The sequence below is a fragment of the Limulus polyphemus genome, unplaced genomic scaffold, assembly GCF_000517525.1.
Source record: "Limulus polyphemus unplaced genomic scaffold, Limulus_polyphemus-2.1.2 Scaffold3110, whole genome shotgun sequence".
In the NCBI taxonomy this organism is placed as follows: domain Eukaryota; kingdom Metazoa; phylum Arthropoda; class Merostomata; order Xiphosura; family Limulidae; genus Limulus; species Limulus polyphemus.
The window spans coordinates 52,920-75,784 of record NW_013668720.1 but is presented as its reverse complement, the minus strand read 5'-3'; the positions used below and the strand labels follow the sequence as shown (position 1 = coordinate 75,784).

The following is a 22,865-nucleotide window of genomic DNA, read 5'->3' as shown; positions in this document are numbered from 1 at the left end:
TAATTATATATATATATATATATTAATTTTTTTCCTAGCAAGTAATTAATCATTGTACGTACAGAGAAGTATCTTTGATTTGTTACTAACAAAAGTGTTTATTTTGGTGAAAACAAGAATCTAAATTCCACTTTATTCTTGGATTTGGCATACACCACAAAGAAGCAAGGTGAGTTCATCAATGACCCTGAACAAGGGTGAAACAAAATACAGAATCAAGTGTCTTATAATTGTAATGTTGAATATTAATTTGTGCATCATGGTTGCTTATTCTTTAAATACTTTCAATAATATAAGGTATCTGGGCAAGTACAGAACAACATACATATAAACTGCAGAATAATGTTGCCTGTTCTCATTTATACCCATATTGCTTGTGTAAAGTAAAGTACATGATGAACAGGTTAGTAGTTATGTTTCTTATAAGAAATTGTTCATCTACCTGGGCATTAAATTCAAATGAGCTGCAATCAAATAATAAAATATGTAAGGTGGTTTGTAACCGTAAATTAGGTTTAATTGATTTGAGTTTTTTATATTGTGTTACCCTTCAAAAAGAAAAATAATTTTTGAATTTAACAACAGTTTTAATGTTTTTGTTAGCTTTAAAAACTTTTAAAGTTAGAACATTTGAAAACATTATGTCGCACTACAGCAAATGTGTTTGTGGAAAAAGTTTAGATGTGAATTCAATTACTTATAGGGTACACTAACAAGAAAATAATAACCTTTGGTGACTGGGAAGTAGAATAGACTCTGAGTAATTGTCATTATCTATTTCATTATATAGCATAGATACTCTGTTTTAAATTTTCTTTTCTCTGCTTTTCACCAGGAAAGTGCATTTATTCCTTCTTGCTCTGTGCTTCCTGCTAATCTTCTTCTTCCTCAAGTTTCTTTACCTTCTTGTACTTCCAGAGGTATTATTTCTTCTGCATCTTCATCAGGTGGGCTTCTTGTTTCTAATACAACTCTCTACCACTAGTCTTATATTATAGGTTTAATCTGATATGACATTTTACCTCAACTCACAAAATAGCTTTTCTCGTTTAGACTGCCGATTTTCAATGCAAGCCACTAGTCTTCCACCTCTCGCTTCTGCATATCTACGTGCAAATGATCATGCAGCTGCTCTCCAACAATAGGAGTTCAACACCACTCCTCTCATAACCAGCACCATCTTCACGTCTGCACTTGTTAATCACTTACTATTTATTTAAATTTTCTCATTTTGGTTTGTGAAAGGTTTTTCAACTTCTTTTTTTCAGAGGCCTTTTTGCTAGTATATTGTGGATCTCACTCTGTGGCAAGTGGGGTCTGACCAGGTTAACTTTATTTTTATTTGGAAATCTACACTGTCCATCCGGCGACCACGCTCAATGTCAATTATATTGTAGCCCTTCCTGATGTACAATTCTAGATGCCACCAGGTGTTGGATGTGTGTGTCTGTTTTATTGTTATCTATTATCTATGACTAAAGTATTACATTGCAGGTTTGTGTTATGCACATCAAAAAGATGGACTGTTCTCTTGTAGTTCTCTGTAGTGGTTTTTTGCTTCATAAATATGTTCTTCCCAGACTGTATACTCATGGAATAACATGAGTAAAGCAGATAGAGGTGGCTGTCCATCTCTGATGCTCTGTGCCATTGAGACTCTTCCTACCACAGACCTGATGTACAATTCCAGATGCCACCAGGTTTTGGTTGATCAACCCCATTGATGTGTTAGCTCTGCTTTTCAAAATAAGGTATCAATGTCACCCATTGCACTGTCTATGGTGATGCTGTCCTCCAGACTTTCCAATGTGTTTTCCTCACTTTCTTCTAGTAGAGTGTGGGAGTCCTTACCACTTACCAGTTCTTAGCCACTAGAGTGGCGGATCATGGAGACTTGTCCTCCTGAGTGATGCATTATACCACTCAGTTGAGAGTAGGGCAGTGGCATTCTGCAGGTGTTGCTGGCATATCACACTTCCTACCATGGATCTGATGTACAATTTGAGATGCAACCAGGTTTTAGTTGCAGCACTACGCCATATTCCTGTCTATATATCTCACTGATTGTTTTTCCTACTGTGGCATTACTCCCTCATGTTATCCTCCAGATGTACATTCCTGGTGGGTCTGGTGTTGGTTGGAAATTACCTGGTCATGATTAGAATCATGTGTCAATGATGTAATGCCCTTCCTACTGTGGTTCTGATGTACAATTTCAGCTGCTGCCAGGATTTAGTTGAAGCACTCTGACATGTCACGAATATATATATATATATATTTTTGCAGTTTGCCCCTCAGGCTGACACATTCCTCCTCCCTACTAGTGTTGGTTGGAAATGGTCCAGCTAACTAAGTTCTCACATGTGTGCTGGCCATTATCCCTCCTTCTACCATGGACTGGATAACAAATGCTCACTGCCACCAGGTTTTGGACTGTAGATGCACCCCAGGTTTGTGGTCCCTCTTCCTACCATTTGCTGGATGTTGGTTCTCAATGGATCGTGTTGGTTGTAGCTGGAAGCAGCACATTTTCCTGCTTATGTAGAGTCTAATATCTTCCTACGATGGACTGAAATTACCATACCCATTGCCATCAGGTTTTGGACCAGAGATGTCATCCCTCTGGAGGCTTTCCACATTCCTACTGTCTGCTAGATGTGGATTCCCAGTGGATATGATATTGGTTGTATTAGAAATGCACTTAAGTGGAGACAGATTTTAGAATGGAAGTTCATTTTCCATACAAATTCATGTTTTGAGGTGTAGAGGTAGATGATCATTGCAGATCTGATGTATCATTCCAAATACCAGCTGCTGTTGAATGAGGTCAAACTACCATTACAGTTTATTGTGCCGTAGCCACTCAACACCCAGGAGTCCCATTAATCTATCCTACGTGTTCTGGGATTCCTTCATGTTTTTCTGCCTTTTGCAACACTGTCAAAAAAGAGTGAAGAGTATACCTGGATAAGATGTGGTATATTCTCCCGCTAAGGTGTGATGTTTTCTCTTGTGGTTCCACACCTCCTGGTTTGTCTTTGGGCACTTCCTATAGGGGTATCATTTTTTTACCGACCCTCCACCAGTTGTAGGAGGTAAGATATTGTATCAGAAGTTAGCATTTTCCCACACTCAAAATGTATTTCCAATGTGTACTTACCTCTTCTCACATTTCCCACTCATCCTCCCACTTCAGGATATATATGGTGTAGATCTGACCAATCTCGAAGTGATTAATGAGGACAGATGTGAAAGGAGCATGGGTTACAATAGGAGTGGTGTTGCACTCCTATTGGTGGAGAGCTGCTGCATGATCATTTGCATGTGGATATTGATAAGTAGGAGGTGGAAGGGTAGTGGAATGAATGGAAAATTTTTGCTGATAGAGGGCATTGCTATTCTGTGGGAGGAGGTATCTATCAAACATACATTTTCATTGTAGGAAAATTCTAACTTTTGGTTTGATTTTTTTTTTTTGCTTCTGATTTATTTCCTCTTTGATGAAATATGTCATTATAGCTGGTGTACTTGTCAAAGTAGTCTATGTGTATATTAATATCATGCAGCCTCTTTAAACATACCTACAGCACAAAAAAAAACTTATGTTTTAGAAGCAAGTTCCACCTTTCAAAAAGAAAGACATAAATTGATAGATATTTTTATACTTCATTGTTTCACACATAAAAAATATTAACTCAATAGTGATCAGGTATGTGGCATTCCAGAAAGCTAAGTATTTTGCTGCATGATATATTTGTGTTACACAGTCTGTGTTTTCTGGTTAGATAGCCTCAATGTGTAGATTAGACCTAGGCGTAACTTGTATATTTTGGCTTTGATCACAGTTAAATGTAAAGTATGAAAATACATTTGTAACTAAAGTGTTTGACCATTTTTCTTTTGCAAACATATTATTCAAGAAATTTTTTTTTATTTTGTCAAAAGAGATAATGACCATACTGAGAATTATTGGCTTACTGAAATATTTAGAAAATAGCCAATAATAATAATACAAAACATTTCTAATTTGTATGGATTCATTAATTCATATTGATTTTCTCTCTGGGTCAATTTAGAACAAAGCATTATATGTAGGATGATACCTTTACAAATATTTTAGCAAAATTTTGTTAATTAATATAAACTCAAAGCAGCTGGAAAAATTCTTCAGGTTTGTACAAGAAAAATCAGTAAACTGATCAAAAAAAGGATGAATGTCATTATCAGAACCAAAAGTCAGCATCAGAGTTAGCATTTAAGTAATATCTCAGTGAAATACTAGAAAAGGTGAATGTTATCACCCAAAATTTCAGGCCAGTAGGTTAAACAGAAACATAATAGCAGATATTTACATTGTATTCCGAGAGGGTGGTGTTGTGCACAAAAAGATTTTTTTCATATGGAAATATTATGATTATAAAAAGTTGTTTTGTTTAAAGTCATCCCGTTAAAGTGGCTGAATTTTAGGCAGTAATTTGTAAATCTACGTATGAGAAAACTACTCTAAGAAAACTTTATGTAGATTATTATTGTTTTTGATTATTCTGTAATTTTTAAAACATTTTTTTTAAAAAAGAATCTACTAAAAATAAGTAAACAATTCGCCACATTTTCTCCTCATTTACCATAATGCCAAACCTACAGTTTTGTGTGTGTGTAAATTAGTGTTCAACAGAATAAAACTTCATATAATGCTTCATGACATGTCAAAATATGTAGGCAGTAAGAGTTGAGGATGGGTTAAAATATAAGGGCCAAAGGTCGGAAAATCAATATGAGCATAATGAGACAAAATTATATTGAACTTTGAATATGGTATAAATGATGCATTTGAATTACTTAAAGTGTTCCAACCCTTTCACTGCCGATTTTCCCATGGAAAGCTGTCTATAGTGCTGGAATTTCCAGTGAAAAATGCCTATTTTAAAATGCGTTATTATAAAATCCCTAAATCACTGCAAATGTTGGAAAAGAACATTAAAACAATAAACACAACATTTTAGAGGAAAAATGTAGTTTTACTACCTTTTTTTTCTTCTAACATCTGAAATGCTTGACCGTGTGGTACTTTGTGAAGCAGTCCGGAAGACACATGGGTAGGCATCGCCCCCTTTCATCCTTACAATTCATGCATCCATGTGTGGTTTGCTTCCTCTTTAGATGTGAAGGGCTTTCTCTGCAAACTACACAGTTAGGATTTGGATAAGCCATTAGAAAGTGATGCCCTGTCAGTTGCTCCTCCCTATCCTCTGGGTATTCTGTCGACCTCCTCCCTTTCCTTCCAAATTTATTTGGAGGAATAAAAGTACAGAGTTTGGTTACCATCTTTTCCCTGAATGAATGTGGCTCCATTTTTGAATTAGGGTTGGCAGTTCTGTACACTATGTAGGAGTTGATTAGTCTACCTCTCTGATGAAGTGATAACTTGTGTGGTACCACTTTTTTGCATTTTTGTCGTTATGGGTAGCTGGCACATTTCTGGTCAAACAAGTCAACTCATCCCATTGAAGCATTGTAATTACGGGCCACATTTGGCTTTTTCACATCCCAAAATCCAGTCTCTGACTGCTTGGATCAAATTTGTTTCCGAGTGTAGCCATTATTATCAATTGTCGAGAGGAAGTTGACCCTTGCAGTGTCATGCCAGGAGCAGACGAGCATATCACCCTTTCTGTAATAAACAGGATCATCACCTTTCTTCAGCTGTAACCTTGCTGATCTAACTTCTTCTGGAAGTCCCCTTCTGTTCAATCTCACAGTTCCACAGGCACCAGTACCCTGTTCCTTGAGGGCTTCCAAGAGGCCAGGGCTGGAGTAGAAGTTATCAACATATAAATGGTGGCCGAGGTTCAAGTATCCATTATTGCCCACCAGTTTCATAACAACATTATGACCCAAGCCTTGCTCTGGTGCCACAGGGTTGTTTTCTCTACCAGTATAAACATCCCAGTCTAACAGATAACCCGACTTGCTCTCACACAATGATCACAGTTTTATACCCCACCTTTGTTTGTTCGGTATGTACTGACGAAAGTATATCCATCCCTTGAACTTCGTCATCGATTCATCAATTGTAAGTTCACAATGTGGAATGTAATACTGCTTATACAGTGGCTTCACAATGTTCATCAGGGGAGCAATTTTATACAAAGGATCATATCTTCTCTCTCCATGTGGAACCCTGTGAGAATTTTCACAAAAATGAAGGAACTAACTGATCAGCTAGTAATAATTGTGTGGCAGTACATCTTGATAACTAGGGGACTGGGCTATACCCCCAGTTGCCCAATACTCACTAATCCTTGGCCTGGAACACAATCCTATCATTATCTGCAAGCTAAGATAGGCTTTGATTTCATCTGTAGTACACTCAACCCAATCTTTGTAGCGAGAATTTTCAGGAAGATCCGTCTGATTATCAAAGAACTCCAGGGTGTAGGTGTTAGTCATTTCATAAATAAGTTCAAATGCTTCCTGAGGGAATAACAAGTAGAAATAATCTACAGGTTGTTTACCGTCAGCCAAAGGTGGAATCACAGGGCCAGGCCTTTTAGCATAAGCTGGGCACCAAATTGGAATATAATTATCATAATCATAATCAATGACCCACTTTGGCTACCATCATCATCACTGTTCTCATGCACTACATAATATGTATTATCATTACTTACAGCATTATCAGTATCTGTGTCACTGTTTTCCCAATTGTCATCGCCAAATTCACTCAATTCTGAGTCTGAATTTTGCATTATTTTGCCAAATACATCCTCTGTGGCAAGCCATTGTTTTTGGTTACATTTACCTGTTGACATGGTTCTGGTCAGTGAACTAAAATTGAATCGAAAGTCAAGAATTTAACTAAAATAACACCCATGATTGAGGAAACTACACTAAATTACATTGTGGTTGCTTAGAAACCTTGCAAGTGCGGCACGGAGTAAGTTACAGACCACTAAACGGAACTATGTCAGGAATTTGACTTAAGTTGCATTCAGCACTCGACTTGGAATTCAACTAAAGTCACGTACGGCAGTGAAAGGGTTAATATATGTGATTCTTTATTTTGGGTACATTTTCTGTAAATGGTGGAATGAATCTAATTGAATTTGATGATACTTTTGGGATCTTAAAAGTAACTTTGAATGGCATGGCCAGGTGGCTAGAGTGCTCAACTCTCAGTCTGAGGGTCGCGGGTTTGAATCCATGTCCCACCAAACATGCTCGCTCTTTCAGCTGTGGGGATGATATAATGTAACAGTCAATCCCACTATTTGTTGGTAAAAGAGTAGTCCAAGAGTTGGTAGTGGGTGGTGATGACTAGCTGCCATCCATCTAGTCCCTGCTAAATTAAAAATTCTTTTATTTAAAAAAATAAATATAGACCAAAAAATAATAACCAATATACTGAAATAGGTGTCAAAAATTTTATTTTTCTATGTATTTCACTGAGATACTATTTGAATACTAACTCTGATATTTGCTTTTTTTCATTGATCTTCCTAGTTCTTTCAAAAGTTTCAAAGACATTAGAAGATTTGGACTTTTATTCTGTAAACAAGTTTTAGAAGTAACATGTAGGATTTATTATATACTCTAGGTAAATTAATAAAACTAATGTTAATTTCTTACAAGAGGGAAAGTTTTTCATTTGTAAATTGGATAACAAGAATAAATCATTTGACTGCTTGTTAAGAAAGTAAAGTAGATATTAAACAAGTAATCACTTTGTCACTAAATGTGCATGATTTAGTTTCAATTAATTTTTAATCTTATTAGTATTTGTGCATTTACTTTACTTACTGTATCACTTAAAAGTCAGAGTATTTTAGCACCAAAGTTAAATTCTGACATTGTATAAATATTTATATATTTTTCAATAATAAGACTGAGGTGAAAGCATTATATCTCTCTTTATTATTCATTAATAACCAGATGATATAGAAATAATATAGTTTCCTCAATATTTGGCATTTTCATATTTTTAACTATATTTTTGTTAATTTTAGAATTGGCTTCTGATTTGGCTAACCAGTTAGTAATCTTTCAACAAGAAAATAAGGAACTCCAAGATGAAGTAGTAGCCTTGCAAAATTGTGTCTACAGGTTAAATTCAGAACTTGGTCACTACCAATTTGCAAATATCCAACCATCTAAGTTCTCGGCCCTGCCTCTAGAAGAATCTTGTCCACCATGGCTGGTAGTACCTAGTTTTCTTATTTTTGTATTGTAAACTCTTTTACATCAGTTTTATAAAATAATTCCTCTAAAATTAATTAATAGTAATTATCAATTCAGACTTGACAAGTTATGTTTTAAATGTATAGATTTAGTTTGTTATTAATTATATCTTTAAATATGTTATCGAGTCCCCTTAACTATTACCCTGTATGGCTTGTATATCAAATTTCAAATGACCTGTATCAAAATTGAAATGTTTAAAAACCCATTTCACATGTGCACATGAATTCTGGTAGTTTTAGTACCATATCCATCTGCACGATATACCATATTGTTCTTAATATTACTGATTATATACTACTATATAATGTACCTTAACTTCAAAACTACAGAGGCTGTCAGCAGAATTCCAACAATTATATTTTTAGAATTAAAATTTATTTTTTAATGTACATCTGTATTATTATTTTGTGCTACATGAATTAAATCATTCAATACCTTTTGTGTTTTTTAAATTAATTTTGCCCTCTTAAGTTTTAAACTGTGTATTCTATGTAAATGTACATTTTCAGCTTTAAACTCTGGTTTAAATTTATTCTGAGTTTGTGTTGTCACTGATCTTTTGAAGTTGTTTATCTTAGTCTAGATGTGTGTGTTTAGCCTAGTTCAGGTGTGTGAATGTTCATAGCAGTCTAGGTTTGTGTGTGTTTCTCGTAGTCAAGGAGTGTGTGTTCAACCTAATTTAGGTGTGTGTGTGTGTATGTTCAGCCTAATCTAGGTGTGTGCTTGTGGATATTATGTTCTTACCTAAAGAGTGAGGAATTCACTTTGTGTCATGTTTTTACCTTTTTTTCCTTTACCACCACACCTATCTTCTCCTTTATCTAGATCATTCCTTTCTCCCAAAGACCTAGACAGCTAGAGAGGGTAATTCCTCCTTTTCACTTACTTCCCTTCCTTCTATTTCTCATCTCTACCCTCTTTCCAATTTTGATAGACTTCTATGTCCAGTCCATATCCTTAATTGCTTATTGTCTGCACAGCTTCCTTCCATTGTACCCATTCCTGACTCTTTATCTTTTGGCAGTCTTCCTCTTTTCATGATATATCCCCTTCTACCCTCATCAATTCAATTGGCTTATTCCTCCTTGTCATCTTCCCAACGGAATTTGTTCAGAGTGTCTTCTCATCAGATTCAACACCTCACCTTTTCCCTCACATCTCATCTTCATCGGCCATTGGAGGAAATCCTACAATTGGATATGTGGACTACACCTAATATGTTCATCTCCCATTATTTACAGCATATTGGAGTTTTTTCTTTGTTGTGTTTTCGTCTGCTATCTATGGCAGTACTTCAATCTTCGGTGTGACTTTGACTGGGTAAGTCTATATTCATGTATTCTTTTCATTTCAGGGACACTTGCTTCATTTATTCTTTATAGGGATCCTGCTCTGTGGTGAGCAGTGCCTTCAATCAGAAATCCACACTGTACAGCCATGTTGACTCTCATAATTTAACTTCCATGGCTTCACAATGTTCACTGTTGAGATGGGGTGTTCCACAAGATTGCTTGAAGGTGAAGAACCTTGCAATGTAATTGCTTGATAAACTTGCCCATTCCAGACCGCCACCCATGGACTGCATGGGTAAAGCAGAAGGGAATAGCTGCTCATCCCTGCCATGCCTAGTAATGAATAAATCAGTATGGTCTGCTTTTCAAAGTAGGGTTTCGTGGTCATCCATTGCACTGTCTCAGGTGATGACATTCCTCTGGACTCTCCAATGTGTTCTCACCCCTTCACTCTAGTGGGGTATGGGAGTCCTTACAACTTTCCAATTCCAAGCTATTGGTGTGGTCGACCATGGACCCTCCTAAATGGGTTCCACACAAAGATGGCTATAACCATTCAGTGCAGTGTAGGACAGTGTTGTTCTGCAGGTGTAGATGATGTTGTATCTTCCACTATGCAATATACAATCACTAAGGATTAAAAGTCCTCATCCTACCTCTACCGTTTCACTTCTCCTGTATTTTCATACATGGTGTGATTGAGTTACAGTATATTTCATGGTTAGGATCACTATCTTGCCTCAGTTCTCTCCCATCATCAGATTTTCAGTTCTGACTCTCTTATTTCCAGGGGTATTCTTTGGATGCTTTTGGGGGTACTTCTGTCATTCCCTCGCACAAGTCCCTCCACATAATCATTATGGGATTCTAGGTAATTTTGTGAGTGGAAGGAAGTACCACATCGAAAGCTATAATTTTCTTATACTGAAAATATATTTCTGATAGGTACTTCCCTATTCTCACACTTCCCACCCTTCCTCCCCACTTTCCTCTAGTGCTTAAGTCTTCTGCCAAACTTCAAAGTGATAGATCAATAGAGGCGTAAAGAGGGAGTCACGTGCATCACATATGTCATGCTACTATTGGTGGAGAAATGATGCATGATGATTTGCATGAGAGACAAGTTGGAATAATTCCAATAGGGGGGAGCAGAAGGCTTGAGGCATGTGTAAAAAAAAAGTTCACATATAGAGGACAGCATTGGATGAGAATAGCTAATCTTGTGAGAAGAGGGAAGTACCCATCAGAAATAAATTTTCAGTTTCTGAAAATTATAACTTTTTTAGAGTTTAAAACCAGACTAAGTCGTATTCTAATTCAGATCTAAGTGTTACTCTCTATAGCATCAACCAATCAAAGGTATTGTCTGCTATTTTAGATGTTAGTGTTATTCCACCCTAAGGCGAAGATGTCATCAGACTCTACTGACTCAATTTTTTATTGTTCAGCTGTGGAGAAAATGTGATTTGTGAAATAACTTTCTGTCTTTGAAAATGGTTTGTTTTTGTTCATATTCACACCACATTTTGACTCTCATTCATTTGGAAACAAATCATTTGCCCTTCCATGTACTAATTCCACAAGCCTATTGTTGTTGAAGCCATGAGATAAATGTGTGTTCCATCAATTCTAAGCCTTTGTATACTACTAATATATACATATGTACAACAGTATGCTTTTCCTATTCCTTCTCACTTTAAACTTTTCCATACTGACCCTTAGAAACATATAGAACTTTTGAAAACTAATTATACATCTTCAAATGTTTTTTAGATTCATTTTGCAAAGTAGGATGTCATGTGTCAGTATTTTTATTGATGAATAGTTGATTATCAAGTGTAGCATCCCATTCCTATTCACTTCTGTATTTTCTTCTACCTCGTGCTTATCTTTCTCTTGTCCTACTCTTTTACTTTTTAACAGCATTCATCCAATCAAGTCTAATTTTCTGAAAGTGCTTGAGTTATTGGGTTTCTTTTTTCATGGAAGTATGAAGTGGCTTAGAGTACAAATGCATCAGATTATGACAAGTAGGTCACCTGGGTCCATGTGTTCACATGAGAGAAGCTGTGGAGTGTTTGAGTTTTAGTACAGAATGTAATTGAAAGTAGGATATAATGATTATGAGATGACTACATGAGTGTTTTTAAAATATATTTGTTTCTCATTACATTTGATTTTCTTTATCTTCATGATGATCCTTGTTTTACTAACATTATTCTTAATGTATTCTTTTTAATTGGTTTTAGCATTATTATTGTGACTTATTTTTGTTTTAAAAAAGAAAAATGGTAAACATAAAGTTGCTATGTATGGCTAGCAGAATATTTATGATATTTTGTCTGTAGGCCAGTAAGCTTGAGAAAAATGTATTTTTTTTACAGTTGCAAAGTAAACTTTGAAAAAATTTACTCAAAAGTGTTAGAATACTACATTTAATAGAAAGTGAGAAATATACGTTTGATAATGTTAAAATCCATGTTTGTTTTTATATTTGGTAAAGATAACATATTTTTTCAATAAAAAACTTGTTCAAGTTTAATATCAAATATATTTGCACATATATAATATCTACAACATTTACACAAAAAAATTTCTGTCACTGTAAAAGTTGCTAACCATTATTTTTCTTTCAAGCTAAACTGAGATTGAAATAATAATGATCCTCTAATATTGTTTTAGAGACTTAGATAAGTCAATTGTCTAAGCTTATATGTTTCATAAATAATATTTTTCTGTAAGCATACAGTATAAAAGTACTGTTTTCATAGCTATGACATTGTCACAGTTTTCCCATTTCTTAGGTGAGGAAAACTATTGAAGAGTGTAAACGACTGCCTCCCAGTGGCCTAAGTCATTGAAAACACTGATATGTAATCAACATAAATTATTTCTGTTTCAGACTGACATGAAACAGCTGTCTCCATTGTTATTGGCATATGACACTCAGTTGGAGGAGAGAGAAAAAGTGATACAAGAAAATGAGGTCAGTAAAAATCACATAGCAACAGTCTTTGTGTTTTATATAGTAAAAATACAATAAGGTCTTCCACTCTTCTTGTATTTCTCATACATTTTTTCTTTCTCCTATTTAACTTTATGTAATTGGAGGTGTCCTACATTTGCTATATATTTATCATGTTACCATATTTTATGAATAATAAATGCAACGTTTTTGAATAAAGACATGTATACACTCAGCATACAGAGAAGTCTATATTAATTACAACTTATCAAATTAATATCTTAATTTTTTGTGAAGATCTACTAACAATGTATTTTAATATGAAAAGTGAGTATACTTTATGAATACAAAAAACACCTGAGCAGAAAGCTAAGTTCTCATTACAATGGCTAAATTAAACTGATGGAAATTTACAGAAATGCTTTAATTGTAAAAAAAAGGAAGGGAAGTGACAATGAAATTTGTAAATGAAGAGTGTAAATATGAAAGCAGTGCTTATGTGGACATGTCATCAACTTCTAGGCCTAAATCTACTAGCATTAATAATAAACATAAAGCATTATAAATCCTAGATTTCCATCTTTCAAGTCTTGATCAGTATTTCCAAGATCTATATTTAGGCCTTCTTATTGGTATTAGAATACCATTGGTTTAATGCTACTCATCTTAATCTAGATCTAGATTTAGTATAAGGCATAAAAATGATGATAATAAATATATATATGCACAAAGAGATTTAGCATCATGCGTAAAATACTGATATACTAATAAGCAAGATATGCTATTCGAATATGTGTAGCTTCCATGTGACTTTAATAACTAACATCAGCTGAAGTAGGCAACATAGCATTGGCCTTTAAATTGCATTAAGTTAATATATTCCCAGCATGGATTAAAATCTGGTCAGACAATGCTAAAACCTAACCAAATGATCTTAAAGTTAAGCAAGTCCTAAATTCATAATACAAAAGTATAAAATCTTGATTTACTTTTTGAACACACATCCCTTTCTACTGGACAGAAACTACAGTGTTGTTTTATCTTGTATGATTTTTTTAATGCCAATTGGACACATTTTCACTGGTCTGATGGAATTTTTGAAGCATCTGGTACTTGACATGCATTAATTTTGTGTTCTGCTTGGTTTAATTGTTTTCAAGGTTTACATGCCTGAAGAGATTTTTAGGAGGAATTTTCACTGAGCATTAATGAATTTTGATCTGTTTGTACTACTATGATTCAATTGTGAAAGATTTCAGTAGTTGTTTCCAACAGAAGGACCCATGATACATTGAGAAATCATAATTGTTTTAGAAAACTTGTTGAAAAGGGAGAGCACCACTGGCTGAATAAACAGTTTCAGATCAACTTATCAAGAACATTCTGAATCTATAAAGTAACAAATCAGAAAATATTTCAATAAAACAATGGCTTAAATGTGTTAAGGATGCTCAAGTACAGTGCAAATTCTCTCTGGAACATGCTTTAAGAATACTTTAAGTTCATACCCAGAGCCAGGTTTATGGGAAGGAAGCATCTGTGCAAAAATACAGAAGGAAACCTATAGAAGATGAAAAAAATTCAGTTGAGAAAGTACAAATGTCAGAAATCCGGATTAATAAAGCCAGTGAAAAAAATATGAAGTCACTCAAGTGTTTGACATTGGCAGTAATAGTTGTGCAAGCAATGCCTGATAATGGCAGATCTGCATTAGATGAGTTGCCAGTATGCTGTCAGTCTACCCTGTTGGGAAAGAGGAGAAAGAAATAGTGATATTTATAGGCTTTTTTGTGTTTTTTCATACCTTCTCAATATTTATTGTTGTTTTTTCATTCATGATGTATTTATGATCTTAAAAGTTGTAAGAAAACAAGTAAGTAGACCCTTGATATGATATTCACTATACTTGAAAATCACAGCTTTGATTACATTAATCTATTTATACCCTAAATTCTATATCTTTAAAATATATTTAAGTATTTGCTAAATAGGAGTTGCAAAAGGTGATGGCTTAAACAAAAATTGAAAGTATGAGAAATTTATATAAATGAACAAAAAAATTGGCTCTGTAAAATAAACCACTGTTTAAAAAAACCTTCATTTTTTGGGCTGAGCACATTTCGTTGTTTAATGTCTTGAACTGTGTAGCTAAGTTTCTGTGGTTTGTGTACTATTACTGCCATGAAAAACAACAATTGTATTTTTGCATTTTTGACTGTGGGTGGATACATAGTAAGAGTGACATTCAAATTCCACTGTTCAATCTAACAATCTATCACTTCAAAATATACGACAGGTAGTGTAGATAACCCTCATGTAGCTTTGTGCAAAATCCAACAAAATGAACAGACCTTTATTTTCTTTAGTCAACTTTCTATATTTCTTCAATTGATTGATGGAAAGCCTGTGAAGAATACAATCAACAATCAATAGATAGAAATTAATAACCTAACATTTCAGATGCATGCTTGTGTGATCAATATTCTAGGGGGAAAAATCCCAAAACACTTAAAATTATGGTTATCTAGCATTTTATGTTAAATATAAAAAAATAATCATTGTATTATTGTTTTCAGTTTATTTTTAAATACTTATCCTCTTGAACATAGGAAACTCTTGTTGAACTACGGCAAGAAGTAAAAAGATGTGTAACTGAAAACAGAGAACTTCACAACAATCTCGAGATATTTGAAAGCCGGTGGTCATGGTTACAAAACTGGTTAGTCAACACATTCAGTTACATTATTAAAACATTATATATAGCAAAAAGCTAAAAAAATTCTAGTTGGTATTTATGTTGTTGTTTGATACTGGGATTTGTTTACTTGTGCAGTTGTAATACTGTAAAACTATTTACATATCTACATTTTCTTGGCAAAAGCCCTAGTTTTTTACGAAATTATAATCATGTTGTACAAACACTATTACTGCAATTGTTGCACCTGAGCATCAACATAAATTACAAGTGTTTCAAAGTATGCTTTTATTCTGTGAGTTCAGACTTTTAAGGGAACATCTTTTCAGTAATATTGATATATATTGGAACTTCAAGCTCTAAATGCCTCATTACTTTTTAGTGATGAAGGGATAAAGTAACCTACTTTTCCTTAAACTTCCTAAGGAGTTAGAATGACCTTTACCTGCTTAAAGATTTATAGAAACCAGTGTTTTCTTAACCTTATATATATTTATATATAGACACATGCACACACATACAATGATTAAGATGGGAGAAGCTACTTTTCATTAACCTTTTTAAAGAGTTAGAAGAAACAATGTTTCTTTAACTATATATATACATTACTCTATAGTGATAAAGAGTTGGATGCAGTTATTTTTTTGACATTTCTCCTAGCTTCTTAGTGATATAAAAATTATATTTTCTTTTACTTAACTTTTAATTTTTTTGTAGTGAAAAAGAGTTAGAAGATGCTAAACAAGCTATGGAAGAAAATTTTATTTTGAAAGAGAAGATAATACTCTTGGAGAACCGACAGTCTCAGTCTCAGCATAAGGCTGAAAGTAAGAATTGATACAATTAATTTCTATGGTGTATATTTGGTACACATTTATATATATATATATGATATATTGTAGTTTTTATATTATGTGTGATTTTATTCATTAACCCTTTTGCAACAGTCTCCTGCAACTTGCAGGTGCCTAACTGAGGAAGGATATTTGTGCAACAATACATATCGTAACTGAGCTTTCTTAACATATTCTCACAAAAACTGGTAAGATTTTGTTAAAGATTATAAGTATCTTATACACAAAGAATGACATTATTTTTATTAAATCTTTCTACTAAAAATATATTTATTTATTGTAGTTATTTGCACTCAAACTCTGAATAGTTCAAGTGCAAGGTGATTTTTATTTTAAGTATAAAAATACTTTTCTTCATCTTACAGTTTCTGAGTTTTATTTACATAACCTCTAGAACCTAGAGTAAATGTTTATATTTTATTTTTCATTTTCTCTGCCATATCACTAACTGTAGATATTACCATCAAAATACAGTGCAATGAAATGTTTAAAATTAAAAAATAGAAAAATGTAAACACATTTCAAGTTTTCATAGAATATCCTAAAAGGTCTTCTTTTGGTTATATTCATAATTTCAGGTCTCTTCCTTTTCACATATACTTAATTTTTAATCCTTAATCGTTTGTTATTCATCACGACAGAAGCCAACGATGATCCCTTGAGGTGTATTATAATATCTTTTGCAGAGACAAAAATATTTTGCACTATTGCAAGATTGTAAGCCTTAATAAGTGAGACAAAGTTTGAAATACTTTTAAAAATAGTTTAAACCTTTCAATTATGCATTTTAACCTGATGATGTTCCGATGCTTACGTTGTAATTAGGTAACATCTTTCTCATCATATTTCATTCCAAAAATAAAACTATGGATGAAATTATTTGAATTTGTTTTCTACTATTTCTAATAACAATTCCTTATTTAACTTAGTAATTTCATTTGCACTCAGACTCTGAATACATCACCTGCAAGGTTATTTTCATGTTGTGTATAAAAACACTGTTTATTATCTTAGTTTTCACATTTCACTTACATAATTGCTAGAACCTGCTAAATGAATATCACAAGTTTTTTTAGGTAAATGTTTAAAATTAAGAAATGGAAATATGTACTTGCTTCTTATCCCTTCATTGAATGATATTAAAATATCTTCTTTGGGTCATATGCTTAATTTCAAGTCGTTACCTTTTCACTACTTTTTTATTTTAAATACTTTATTTTCCATTCCAGTTCTTTATCTTTTAATACTTATGTCTACATACTTCAACGGGTCCCCACAGGCACTATAACATTATGATTGGTAGAGAGTCTTCTTTAGCCTATGCTATGATGTTTGCTCTCGCCTCTTTTTATAATGCGTGACCAGCGAAGTAACGAATAGGAAAGCTGAAATAATCATTAAAACTTTCAAATATTAATTTTAAAATACAAATAATACATAATTAACTAAAATATAAAAGTAAAACCAAAATGCAATTTAACTGTCTATCAAACTATTATGTATAAGGCAAGACAAAATATCCAAGTGCTAGGAATGCCATTCTTAACAATGCACTAAGCTTTTTTTTGGAATCCCTCTGTAAAAGCAAAAATCAATTAATTTTCCTAACCTCATTAGGAAAAATACAATGTATAATTGGTGTTTTTTTTATTAGCTATAAGCCTGGCACTCAACTTCAAACTGTCACTTAGCGATACAGCTCCTACTTTGCAAGTGGGCGTGGCTTATCTTGAAATGAGAAATTTTAAAACCATTATATAATGTTCTCAACTTACTTGTAAACAACCTGTATACACTGCTTTTTTTTTAAACGTCTAGGGGAGAACGTCTACATTTACATATAGAATTTCTTCTATACCAGCTCTTAAAGTTGATGCTTGTAACTGCAAACACTTTACTTGAAATATAAAGCACACGTTTAAATTATTGTATTAACTTAAATAATATAAAACTTTGAATTATAATGTACTTGATAATAATAATTACATTAAAATACATTGATATTAAAGAGGTTTAATTAAATTTTGAATGTAACACAGTAACATGCACAGAAAGGAATTTAAGTATGATCATTATAGGGTTACAATGTAAATAATACATAGTTAACTAAAATATAAAAGTAAAACCTACAATTTAACTGTCTCTCTAACTATAACTTATTGAGGTAAGAAACAACCATAAGTGCTATCTTGGATAAAGCAGCCAACAATACTACTGGCAGTTACATCTAACCAATGACAAAAACTGAGCACCAATCTTAAAATAACTATTGTATAGTGTAAAATGAGCTATTTCTAATGATTTAAACACATGTATCAAATAAGTATACGTGGCTTGTAAAACTGAAGTCAAAGTATAGAAGTGACACAAGTCAGGGGTTGTAAAAAATGTATCTTGTTTCAACTGAAATCAGCCAAAGAACTTTGGAACATACGTGTAAATATTGCAGTAAATGTAGTTTTTGTCTACACTTACATCTACACACACTGAAGTTGCTGGTTCAAGTTAGAGATTGTGAAAGCTAAGATTTTTCAAAGCTCTTGGGTCACATGACAACAAAACTGAGGTTTAAGTATTTTTTAAGGTTTCTTTTGAAATAAAGGAATCAAAACTTAGATAACATAACTTCAAATTATAACATACATTATAATTTTAATTTCATTGACATACATTGATAGTAAGGTTGTTTAATTAAACTTTTAATGTTACTCAATAACTTGTACAGAAAGGTGTTTAAAGGGGTACCTGTGTTTAAGAGGTTAACACTTTTGCAATAGGCTCATATATATTACACAACCTTATAACCACCATGTAGTATACATATAATTCTGAAAGTGCTTAATTTATCTTCACAAAATTTTGCAAGCTTTTAGTAAACATTTAAAATCTTTTGTAGTAAAAAAATCAGAATTTTTATTGAGTAATTTTGCTAAAACTTTGTAATTATATGGAGTCAGAGTGTTGACTGCTGTAAGTGCAAAGTGATTTTCATTTTAAGATTAAAAATAATTTTCTTCATCTGAAAACTTTCAAATTTCATTTGCATAATCCTTAAAATCTCTTAAATAAATATCAAACGTTTTTTTCTCAGTAAAACTTTTTTATCTCTCATGTTTTTAATTTTATAACAATAAATAATAAACATACATGAAGAGCAAAAAATATAGTATTTACCTTTGATCTCTGTTTTGTTCTGCAGATGAAATTTAAGCTGACTTTTCTATAACGATGGTACTAGTACACTAAGTAGTTTTTACATACATAAATAATGACTTAAAAGCACAGAATAATAACAAGCAGAAAGTAAATAATGTTCTTAACTATTATAATTTAACTGGCTTTCTATCTAAGATAAGAGGATCTTAAAATAATTACTTTAACTGCTCAATCTGAGCACCTCAAGATAAACTTTCAAACTGAAGATAATTAAAAATACTCTGTACTGAAAACAATACAGTATTGTATGCCATTTGATAGATGCAAATCTTGCCTTTCTATTGGTTATAAATGATATAATATAAACCATCAAAGAGAATTATTGTCAATTTGTGAAAAAGAGAATGTAACAGGGGAGCATGGCAAGTGGTTCTGATTTTCTAGTTTTTTAACTTTGTGAACAAAGGAGATTGAATTGAAGTTTATAACAATTAGAATTTGCCATAGTAATACTAATATGAAGTTATATTAAATTCTGTACTTCAGAGAGGGGTGGTAAATACATTAGAGAAAGGAGAAGACCAAGATAACAAATGTCATGATTCTCATACTAGGGAAGTTTGAAGATTTATTTAAATATTTCCTTATAAAATGAAGAACTTAAAACTTGTATAATATTAAAATTTGATTTCTTAACTATGTTTAGGTGTCAAGTTTATTCATATACATTGATAATAAAGTAGTTTAATTAAATTTTGAATATAACTCTTTAAAACGTTATGACATACACACTTTGACCTACCCATAAAGAGAAAATTAACAGAACTAAAACACCTTTGCAACCCTTACTTTCTGAGCTATGGAGAACAGTTCCACTATAATAGATATTCTTAGGATATTGGATGATACCTGCTCAATTTACACAGATTAAGAAGGCTTTTGCCAGTACATGTAATTTAAGATGATGGATTAGAGTTCAAATCGACAGTCAAATAGGCTTTGCATTCCTTTCCAGGGCTAAACTTCAGAGGTATTTTGTGAGAATCACCTTCGTAGTTTAGCAGAGTAGCAAGAGCTCATGAAGAATACCATAATTTTTGTTGCTGGTACACCTAAAGGGTGTGTAACTTCTCCACATGCAGTGTGAGTTGTATTTGTTTTAAGTGTATATTGATATACATATATTAATAGCATGAGTAAGTCATCCAAACTTACAAGAATTGTAATTTATTTCACGAAACCTGAAAGAAAAAACAAACGAGTTTGATGACTTCATGTGCCAGCACTATACTAAACAATAACTATTGACAGTAGCTTTGAAAAGTCCAAGATGGTTACAAAGCACTTTCATTTGGAGCTTTGGTTAATCTGTTGAAAGCTATTAATGTACATGACAATGTGTAATGGAGTTAACTGTATATGGCAATGTATGTATCTAAATAAATATGTGTGTATTTGTATACATATATAGGATTTCTCATGAAGTCAATCATTACTGTTCTATAACATGATTGAATCAGTTATAATAACAAACACAATTATTAATCTACCAGTGAATGGAAAGATTGGCTTTGATATGGATGTTAAGACTTTGCTATGTGAAGTTAACTGCAAATACTGACCTTTATAAGATATTATTGGAAAACTTGAAAAACTTGTTGAAAGTTCTGAATTTATCAAAATGTCATCATTATATCTTTTATGAATGATTTGAACTAATGGAACATTTTTTGGGAAATCATAATCTCAGGATGAAAATAATGATTTATGAAACAACCAACCACAAAACAATTTTTTATGATTTCTAATTAAAATATTAGTTTAAAATACAAAAACACTTACAAATAAAAGGGAGGTGTGGTATAAACTTTTAAAGAACCTGTTTCAAGACCAGATTTTATACATTTGCAACATCTTATTATATTTGAAGAAAATGGTGATTCTTATTAATTTGAGATTAAAATAAATAAAAAGTTATACATATTGAAATATAAAAAAATTTAGTATGCCTTTTTTTTTAACATCCTATACAGGTTATTTAAAATCTTTTGGATTATAAACTGATAAGAGCTGAAAAAAAGTTACTGTCATGAGGTTTAAGATTTACAGTTGCTCCTTGGAACTAAGATTATGTAGAGTATTTAAATAATTTTAACAGTAATATGGAAGTTAAAACTTTTACCCATTCAAGGCCAAAATAATGTTAATTTTGATAATGTAGTTAATGAAATCTCAGATTTAAAGCTTTCAAGCTTTCTTAGTTTTGATCCTAAGAAATTGCAGAGAAACTTATCTAAAGAATATTTTTGCTATAAAACATCTCAGTTCACTAGATTATTAATTATTAAATCTGATAAATGTCATAGTAATTAGTAAGAAAGATTATATAGAAAAGCTTTAGCTATTCTGATTGATAATACTAAACTTAGGAAATTGAAAGTGATCCTACAGCTTTTGAAGAGGTATTTACAAATATATTTAATTTAATTTACAAATTTATATTAAATTTATTTAAAAATTAAAAACAAAACACAGATTAGTATCTCAAAACTTTAATGAAATCAGACCGGTTTGGTTGCATACTGGAATTTTTTATGGATTACATAATGTACATAAAACAAACTGTCATAAGTCTGACTGCATCATGTATAGGTACTTGTACTCATAAACCAGCAGCTTTTATGGTTGGTTTTCTTAATTTTGTCGATTCAGGTCATGGAACAAGGCCATGTCATCATGCTTGTGTACTCACATTCAATTTTATGAATGTATGTCAATTACTTCAGTATCAAATTGTAGTATTTTTCATTAGTTAATTCCTTAACTTAAAAGTAAATATTAAAAAAAAAATCTAAATATTGATTTTTGTGTGTCACATGGTATGTTGAATGCAACTTTGGTTCAAATTAGATGTTTGTGATGTTAAAATACAAAGTCTATAGTTTCTTATGAAAATCTTAAACCAATGGTCTCAAACAATGGTAAGTGAAAAAAATTAGAGGTTACGCAAATAAAATTTGAATTTTTTCAGATGAAGAAAAGTATTTTTAATCTTAAAATGAAAATCACTTTGCACTCAGAGCAGTCAACACTCTTACTTAATATAATTATGAAAAATTTTTGGGTAAAAATACTTAATTGAAAAACCTACTTTTTTGTCAACAGAAGACTTGTAATATTTATTAAAAGCTTGCTTAATTTTGTAAACATACATTAAGTACTTTTATAGTTGTAGTATGTATACTTTCATGGTTCCATGGTGGTTACAAGGTCATGTAAAATGTATGAGCCCATGTCTATAGAGATAATTAGTATAACTCAAGCTACAAAGTGCATATGAAACAATGGTGTAGGAATGGAATAAATAAACGTATGGTAATTTAATTAGGTAATTGCATTCAGTAATATGAAATATTCACCTGTATTTATTATATTCATAATTTGTGTGTAATTTTGTTTTATATGCTATTGTTTATTCTGAATTTTGAACTTAATTTTCATTAACACTTTCAACCTGGGCTCGGTCCCTGGGACCGACCTCGTAACCATTTTGTGCTTATTATAGTTTTCATGCTATAACTTTTAAATTAGTGAGCTAATGTTAACAAAATTTGGCATTCTATCAGTAAACATTACAATGCTTTCATACGCTAAATATATAT

At 32.3% G+C, this 22,865-nt stretch overlaps 1 protein-coding gene across 5 annotated transcripts in view; it reads left to right on the top strand.

Annotated features, from left to right (window-relative positions):
* The window catches only part of LOC106468680 (centrosomal protein of 89 kDa-like), a 121,237-nt gene that overhangs the window by 57,477 nt on the left and 40,895 nt on the right, over positions 1 to 22,865 (top strand). For all 5 annotated transcript variants that reach the window (XR_002612694.1, XM_022397043.1, XM_022397045.1 and 2 more), the window contains exons 6-10: positions 836 to 947; positions 8,007 to 8,197; positions 12,436 to 12,519; positions 15,108 to 15,217; positions 15,911 to 16,020. Coding sequence is in view for 4 of the 5 variants with exons in the window: in XM_022397043.1 (XP_022252751.1) it covers positions 836 to 947; positions 8,007 to 8,197; positions 12,436 to 12,519; positions 15,108 to 15,217; positions 15,911 to 16,020 (607 nt within the window). In the remaining variant the exon portion in view is untranslated. The remainder of the gene's footprint in view (positions 1 to 835; positions 948 to 8,006; positions 8,198 to 12,435; positions 12,520 to 15,107; positions 15,218 to 15,910; positions 16,021 to 22,865) is intronic.